We start from the raw sequence: 8,973 nt of genomic DNA on the forward strand, positions 1-8,973 counted from the left end.
GCGCAATCGACCCCCCCGCTTGTTGTGCCAACAACACATGAGAGTACGCGCGCCCAATATTGTGGGCAAACCGTTTACGTTCCCGAGCTGGGCAATGTGGTAATAACCGAGGATCATCTAATGCAGGCTGAAATGCTCAAGATCACTGTTGGACAACTCCTCGATATCGAGCCCATGTCTCCGCTTAGAGAGGAGGAAATAAAACGGAAATATGTCCGGGGCCAACCTTTGGTCGAGCCCGAGGAGGTCAAGAACCTCCCAACGAGAATGTATGAATTGCATGATTGGTACATGAAAATTACCAAGAGTTCCAATCGAGAGTCCCTCATGGTACAAGTCGAGGAAGATCATTACTTTCATAAGAAAGCTCTGTCCGTTGAGTATTCAGAACTATTTCAGTTATTCAATCAAGATGCACTCGACAAATCTATCGTCAGTTGCTATTGTCTGTAAGTGATTTCTTTCTGTAATTTAAGTCTCAAGCTAGCTCTAGTGCTCATTGATTGATCATTAATTACCTGTAATTATATATCCTCACTATATATTCTTTTCTGTGGTATTATGCAGGATGAAGATGTATGAAATGAAAAAAGCTGGACGCTATGGCATTGGGTTCATTGATCCAAATACCGTTAATGAATACACATGGAAATTGGAATGGTGTAGACAAGATGTAGAGAAAAACATGCTAGAGTTCTTGAAGCGCCTCAATAGCAATGAAGATATACTACTTCCTTACAACTTCGAGTGAGTCACACTATCTTGTACTACAAATTCTGTTTTTGCTTACTAGCTAGATGCTAATAAGTGTATAGGGTTTAGGGTTATAGTTGATTAGTGTTATGCACATGCCCGCTTAATTTATACATGCAAACGTATGCGCATGCAGGTTCCACTGGATCTTGTTAGACATTAAAGTTGACGAAGGAAAAGTTGAAGTACTGGAATCACTACTTAAAAAAGAAAGTGACTACAACATCGTGAAAGGGATAGTCAACAGGTAATTTCAATCATTATTAACTATATCTCGGCCTATTTAGTTCGTCATTTCCTGATATGAACTATTTTTAATAACCCCTTTATTAATTTTCTTTGCCGGCGGGCAGGGCTTGGGCAAAGTACATCAAGGTGACTCCAGGAAAATGGCGAGAAAAGCTATTTTGGTATCGACCCAAGGTAAGTAATTAAGTAGTACTAGCTAGCTAGCTACCATCTCTTTAATTCTTGTTTCAATATCATTAATTAATTATCATGCTTGATTAATTATAACCTGATTAAATTCCATTCTCGTAAAGGCCTTGAAGCAGGCGCCGGGGACTGATCTGTGTGCATTCTACGTTTGCGAGAACATTCGCATGATGGCATCCGAAAGGAGTAGATCTGATAGACAGGACTGGGTACGTTTGTCAGAAACTATTCACAAATTTTTACACCATTATCGACATCTAGTCACATAACTAATACACATGCATATTGATCTCCTTCTTAACAGTTCAGAGAGGTGCGGGAGCAGCTCCTACCAACGGAGCGCATACTAGCACTTCAAGAGGAAATAGCGGGATTTTTGCTCGACCAGGTCATAGATCCCAAAGGAGAATACTATTACCCGCTACCGCCCCCATGAACCACTTGTCATCGTGCTCCGAAGGCACCAAGGCAACATGTAGGATAAATTGTATTTATATACATGTGTATGTGTGAATAATTAATGGTGGTTGTGAGACATTGGATTATATATATATATATATATATATATATATATATATATATATATATATATATATATATATATATGATCGGTTCTACGAGAAAATCTATTTATATATATGCATAACATGTACAATATGTAGTATCGTAAAATACCAGCAAACAAAAAAGAATTAAATGGAAAACACAAAATTAATGGAAAAATAAAAATTAAAACCAAAACCCCCCCAAACATTTAGTACCGTTTGGTGGTACCAACCGGTACTAATGGTCTACCAGCACCCGGGCCTGGCTCGTGCCACGTGGTGGCACTTTAGCGCTGGTTCGTGCCGAACCGGTAGTAAAGGGGGGCTTTAGTCTCCACTCTTTAGTGCCGGTTGGAGAACCGGCACTAAAGGCCCTTACGAACCGGCGCTAAAGCCCGGTTCTGCACTAGTGGCAGTAAACTAAATGATCAAGTGCTAAGCTAACGGAATGGGTTAAGTCAATCACATCATTCTCCTAATGATGTGCCCCCGTTAATAAAATGAGAACATATGTCTATGGCTAGAAACTCAACTATATTTGATTAACGAGCTAGTCAAGTAGAGGCATACTAGTGACAATATGTTTGTCTATGTATTCACACATGTATTATGTTTCCGGTTAATACAATTTTAGCATGAATAATAAACATTTATCATGATATGAGGAAATAAATAATAACTTTATTATTTCCTCTAGGGCATATTTCCTTCATGTTTCCCATGTGCTCGCTGGTAGCGGAAACCCAAATTGGGTCGGATCACGTGCCTATGGTCCTGTCCACTGGGAGGACAGGCTCAAGCGAAGCCCCCGTTTCTTCTTTGAAACAGCCTGGTTCAAAATCCCGGATTTCGACCAGGTGTTTAGGTGAAAGTGGGAAGCCTGTGTCAACAGGCTCAGCCCCAGCGGGGGCCCATGGAGCTTTGGGTCGCGTCTGGGGCGGGCCTCCGCGCGTCTCTCAAAGGCTGGGGAGCCAACCAAGGGCGCGAAGACAAACTTCAGCGGGCCCATTTAGTTCAGGAGCTCGCGGCTCTGGATGCCCAGGCCGATGCCCGCCCATTCTCGGAGCAAGAGTGGGCACACCGCTACGACCTGGAGGGGCGGGTGGTGGCGCTTCTTCGGTGTGAAGAAGAGTATTGGTGGAGGAGAGGGGGGCTCAAGTGGACCCTGAAAGGTGATACGAACACGAAGTATTTCAACGCCTACGCGAATGGTCGCCGCCGCAAGTGCGCTATCCTTCGACTGCAATCGGAGCAGGGGCTTCTGGTGCGTCAAGGTGACATCATGCGCCATGTCTATCAGTTCTACATCCAACTGATGGGCACTTGCGAACCCCCATTGGCTCGCCTACGCACGGACCTGTGGGGTCCGTCAGGTAGGGTGTCAGATGCCGAAAACGAGGAGTTACGCCTCGCTTTCACTCCTCAGGAAATCGACACAGCCGTCCACGGCATGAAGTCTGACACGGCCCCCGGCACGGATGGCTGGCCGGTGGCCATGTTCAAGCGCTTCTGGCCTCTTCTTCAGGGTCAGATCTTCGGAGTGTGCAACGGTTTTATGCGTGGAGAAGTGGATATCTCCCGCTTGAACTTCGGGATCCTCTCCCTAATCCCTAAAGTGCAGGGTGCGGATAATATTAGGCAATTTAGACCCATTGCGCTAATCAACGTGCCTTTTAAAATATGTTCAAAAGCCTGCTCTACGTGCCTGACTCCCGTTGCCTGTCGCATTATTAGTAGACATCAGTCCGCGTTAATTCGAGGGCGTAACATTCTGGAGGGGCCTCTCGCCCTGCTCTGGATTGTCCATTCGCTCAAACGCACGCGACAGCCCGCGATTCTTCTAAAACCCGATTTCGAAAAAGCATATGACCGTGTAAACTGGGACTTTCTTAGGCAGGTCCTCTTGGGAAGAGGTTTCTCGCCCGTATGGGTCCACCGCATGCTTCAGCTGGTCTCGGGGGGCTAAACAGCAATTGCGGTCAATGCCGAAGTAGGTCACTACTTTCGCAATAAGCGGGGGCTGCGTCAGGGTGACCCAGCTTCTCCATTGCTGTTCAACTTTGTGGCCGATGCCTTGGATGCAATGTTGGACAGAGCTCGGATGGCTGGCCACCTAAGGGGGGTTGCCAACCATTTGGTTCCGGGCGGGGTTTCCCATTTATAGTATGCAGATGATACGATGCTGCTGTTCGAGCCTGACAGACATAGCATAGCTACGGTCAAAGCTATCCTGTTGAGCTTCGAGCTTATGTCTGGCGTAAAAATCAACTTCCACAAATGCGAAGTGATTTCCATGGGGATGGGGCCGGATGAGAGTCAGGAAGTGGCAGATCTGCTCAACTGCAAATTGGGCACTCTCCCATTTCAATACCTAGGTCTACCTATGGGGGATCGGGCCCCTACCATGATGGACTGGGCCCCTCTTTGCAATACGGCAGCTGGCCGGGTTGGGCCGTGGCGAGGTAGATTCATGTCGTCGGGAGCACGGCTAATCCTAACCAATTCTAGTCTATCCTCGCTTCCCATGTTTACCATGGGACTGTTTTTGCTTGCCGACGGTGTGCACTCCAAGCTTGACATGCCGCGGTCCCGCTTCTTCTGGGAAGGAGCCAGCCCCAGACGGAAGTATCACCTCTTCAAATGGACGGCCGTGTGCCGTCCCAAGTCCCAGGGGGTTTGGGGGTGATGAACTCCAGGCTGATGAATGTGGCATTGATGTGCAAATGGATCTGGAAGTTGTCCCAAGGGGAAACTGGGCTATGGGCAGACCTGCTCAAAGCCAAGTACTTCCCGATGGGCCATTTCTTTGCGGCCACATGGAGGGGATCTCCCTTTTGAAACTCCATCCAGGAGCTCAAACCAATCTTCTCCATGGGGGCTAAGTTTCAGGTTAAAGACGGCTGCTCAGCGCGATTCTAGATGGACCTTTGGATTGGCGATCAACCTCTCTGGTCCAGATTCAGAGATTTGTTTGACATAGCGCTTGAACCACACATCTTTGTGGATCAAGCTATGGCTGAGTCCCCGCCGGTGTTATTGTTCCGTCGTGAAATCACTGGCTCGGAGACGACAAGTTTGGGAAACTTGTTGACACTTTTTGAGGGGGTAGTCTTATCCCAAGGCTCGGACGTAGTGACGTGGCGCCTCAACGCCTCCGGCAAGTTCTCCATAAACTCCCTTTACCGAGTTCTCGCTAGGGGCACCCACCAGCAAGTAGCTTCCGGGCTATGGAAAGCTAGGTTGGCCCTCAAAATCAAGGTTATCTTTTGGCAAATGTGTCGGGTCAAGCTCCCCACATCCGTGAACATTGCCAAACGCGACGGTCCGTCCAATGGGTCCTGTGCAGTATGCGGGGAGCCTCAAACCGCTAACCACGTATTCTTCCAGTGTCACCTGGCCCGGTTTGCGTGGACCGCGGTCCGCGAGGCCGCTGGCCAGGATTGGGATCCTAGGTCTTGTTCCGAGTTGTGCGCTCTCTTGTCATCGATCAATGGTACCGCTAGACGTGTCATGTGGTGCTGCGTGGGGGCGTTACTCTGGGCACGTTGGCGTATTAGGAACAAACTTACTATTGAGGGAGTCTTCCCCTCCCTGCTGATGTAATCTTCAAATGTGTCATCTTTTTGCAACAGTGGCGCCGTTGGGAAGGCGCCAAGACGTTGATCTCCTGCAGCTCGCTCTTGCCCGTCTTCGTCAGGTCTACGCTCTGGCGAGAGCTCCTGCGCCGCCCCCGTAGGGAGTTGTGGCACCTTTCGGCACCTTAGCTGCGAGCCTGCGTGCTCTGTTCTAGCCGTCTTCGGCGTGTAACCCGAAACTTGCTCCCCTCCCCTCACTTGATCTTTTGAGGGTCTCGGACGTGTTGTAAGACTTTATTCGCGTGTACGCTGCCTATTGTGGGCTTTATTCAGTTAAAACCGGACGCTCCTAGCGTCTTTGTTAAAAAAAAAAAAATCAAATCTGGGCAACAACGCATTTCCTCATGGGGTTATGGGTCTTCTTGTCCATTTCCTTGCAGGATACATCCCACATAATTAAGGGAAAGCTTCCATCCTGATTCGCTTGCTTTTTTTCCATAATTACGTGGGACGTGTAGATGTCGCACATCGCATGCAGATTCTTGAATTTCCTTTGAAACCTGTAGATGTAAACATATCCTCTTCATCGGAGAAACAAAAACGAAATTGATCGTGGTACTCGGTACTTCCCTTATCAAAGCATTCATCTATCGTCCGACCTAGCAGGCGGCCAGCCGGACGCTCAGAAACATGTCGCCATCCAGTGCTCGGTATCCACACAGCCGCCAGAGGGACTGGGCGAACCTGGACGCCGGACCGGCTGGGCTGGTTGCCGAGCACGTCCTGCGCAACGACCTCGTCGACCTCGTCCGCTTCCGCGCCGCGTGCAGGCCGTGGCGCGCGTGCTCCGGCCACCTGCGCCCGCTGGGCGTTCTAGACCATCGGTTCCATCCCCGGCGCTGGATCATGCTCCCGAATGAACATAGTTGTTAAGTATATTGTGTACGTGTATATTTGTGTATAGGGCCCACCTCCTGTCTTCTCTGTATAGTTGAGTTTGTGGCCCCCCTCTGTACTTATATATACGTGCCTGGTGCACCGATCAATATATCGCGATTGCACAGCCCACATCTTTCCCTTCTACATGGTATCTATCGCAGCACGGTCCTAACCCTAGCCGCCGCCGCCGCTTCACCCCGCCGCCGCCGCCGCCGCCACCGACCCCTCAGTCGCCGCCGCCGCCGCCGCCCTCCCACCACCCGCGCCGTCCGCCGCCGCCGCGGCCTCTTCCGCCGCCGCCGCCGCCGATCGCCTGCTTCCGCACCCTAACCCGCGCCGCACCTCCCCAACCCGCGCCGCCCCACTCTCCCCTCCCATCCCGTGCCGCGCCTCCTCCCTAGCCGCGTCGCACCCGCCCCGCCAAAACCCTAACCCTAGCCGCTAGCCGCACCTCCACCCCGCACCATGAGCTCCTCCGCCTCCACCATCTCCAACCCGTTCGCTGGTCCCGATGTCACCCTCGTCCGCGACCTCAACATCCATGAGCGTGTCCCGGTGAAGCTTGATCAAAACACCGCGTCCTACACTGCTTGGAAGCGGTATTTTTCGCTTGTGTTCCGTGAGTACCTCCTGCACGGCCACGTGGACGGCACCGTGGACTCGGTCCTCATGATCAACGACGAGGAGTGGATGATCCTCGACGCCACCATCATCCGCTGGTTCTACCTCACCATCTCCAGCGACCTCTTCCACACCGTCGTGAACGACGACGACGACGCCTACGCGGTCTGGACCAAGCTCAACGGCCTCTTCACCGACAATCGGCTGCAGCGCAAGGTCCTTCTCCACGGCGAGTTCTATGGCTGCCAGCAGCTTGACTCGTCCATCGACGATTTTTGCATGCGCCTCAAGAAGCTTGCCGATGAGCTCCGTGACCTCGGGGAGACGATCGGCGACGAGCTCCTCATCAGCACCCTCACCGCCGGACTTGACGAGGATTTTGGGAACGCCGCGTCCAACCTCACCCTCATCCCGGAGCCGGCCTTCGCTAAGGTGGTGGCGTACCTTAACCTGGAGGAGCGCCGGATGTGGATGGCGCGACCCACACCGCCCTCGTCGCCGGCACCCGCGGAGGCCAAGCGCTGCCGACTCCGCGCCCGACGCCGCGCCAGCCGGCGGCGCCTGCCTTCCCGCCCGCCCCGGCAGCTCCCTTCCCGCCGCCCCAGCCGGCGGCCAATGGGGGCGCGGGGGGGGGGGGGGTGGGGTCGTCGCGGCGGCCGCAAGCAGGGGGCCGCGGGCACTCAGGGAGGAGCGCCCCGCCCGCCGCAGCAGCCGGCCCCGTGGTACGCTGGCCAGAACCCTTGGACCGGCGTTGTGCATGCCTACTCCATGCCGGTTCCCCGTGCCCCTGCCCCTGGTATCTTTGGCGCCCGGCCACCGTCGCACCAGGCATTCTACGCCGCGCCTCAGCCCTATGCGGCGCCCTACGGCCAGCAGGAGCAGCCAGGCGGGCTGCCGCCGCTGCCCCTGACGGCCCCGCCGCACCCTCTCCCACCGGCGCCATGGGACCCGGCCCTTCTGGCGGCTCTTCACACTGCCCCTTCACCATCCAGCTACACCGGCGGCGGCGACTGGTACATGGACACCGGTGCCACCGCGCATAGGGCCGCGTATCCCGGTAACCTCCACACCTATCCCGTCCACACTTCCAACCGCATCACCGTCGGTGACGGCTCCTCTCTTCCTATCACTCACATTGGTCATGCATATTTTCCGTCTAACTCCACTCCAATATCCATGTCTAATGTCTTAGTTTCTCCTGAGCTTATTAAAAATCTTGTTTCTGTTCGTTCTCTTACACGTGAAAATCCTGTTACCGTTGAATTTGACGAATGTGGTTTTTCTGTTAAGGACGCTCGCACCCGGATGGTACTCCACCGATGTGACAGCCCCGACGAGCTCTACCCGGTTCACTCCGCCACCTCCACCACTTCCGCCGCCCCTGTCGCCCTCGCCATCGGAGTGGATCTTTGGCACCCTCGCTTGGGTCATCCCAATCCCGCCACCCTTCGTCATATACTTCGGAGTTTTTCTTTCACGTGTAATAAGAACGAGGATCACTCATGTCATGCATGTCGCCTCGGCAAACATGCTCGTCTCCCGTTTAGGGCTTCTTCTCATGTTGCATCGTACCCGTTTGAGTTAATTCATAGTGATGTTTGGACCTCTCTTGTTGCCAGTAATACGGGTTATCTTTATTATCTTGTCATACTTGATGATTTTTCGCATTATGTGTGGACCTTCCCGTTGCGCCGCAAGTCGGATGCTATATCCAGTCTCGCCGCCTTCTACTCCTATGTTCTCACGCAGTTTGGTCGTCCCATCCTCGCGCTGCAGACAGATAACGGGAAGGAGTTCGACAACCTAGCTGTTCGTACTCTCCTCACCAAACATGGCACGACGTTTCATCTCACTTGCCCGTACACCTCGCAGCAGAACGGTCGCGCTGAGCGTATCCTTCGCACTCTTAATGACTGCGTTTGGACTCTCCTCTTTCATGCCAACACTACAAAAAAAAAGACATATCCATGACATTTTGGGCCGAACGAATTTTTTTTCTGTCATACATATGACACTTCTATGACGATAATTGTGACAAAACCCGGTATCATCATAGATGTGTTGGGCTCCTACTTCTATGATGAAAAATCATGACAGAAAATAGG

At 52.2% G+C, this 8,973-nt stretch overlaps 1 protein-coding gene across 1 annotated transcript; it reads left to right on the forward strand.

Annotated features, from left to right (window-relative positions):
- The first annotated feature begins 2,646 nt into the window (after window positions 1-2,646).
- Window positions 2,647-6,241, forward strand: LOC109768257 (uncharacterized). The gene is made up of 2 exons (XM_020326998.1): window positions 2,647-3,371; window positions 6,031-6,241. Exons 1-2 carry the CDS (start codon window positions 2,647-2,649, stop codon window positions 6,239-6,241), a joined length of 936 nt encoding a protein of 311 aa, XP_020182587.1.
- The last annotated feature ends 2,732 nt before the right edge of the window (window positions 6,242-8,973 follow it).

This window comes from Aegilops tauschii, chromosome 6, assembly GCF_002575655.3.
Source record: "Aegilops tauschii subsp. strangulata cultivar AL8/78 chromosome 6, Aet v6.0, whole genome shotgun sequence".
In the NCBI taxonomy this organism is placed as follows: domain Eukaryota; kingdom Viridiplantae; phylum Streptophyta; class Magnoliopsida; order Poales; family Poaceae; genus Aegilops; species Aegilops tauschii.

Excerpts from the sequence above, each read along its gene's own strand:
- LOC109768257 (XM_020326998.1), top strand. The coding sequence starts at position 2,647 with ATGGAGCTTTGGGTCGCGTCTGGGGCGGGCCTCCGCGCGTCTCTCAAA. Across the intron at positions 3,372-6,030 it reads CAGGGTGCGGATAATATTAG|CCGCCAGAGGGACTGGGCGA; the intron begins GCAATTTAGACC and ends GTATCCACACAG.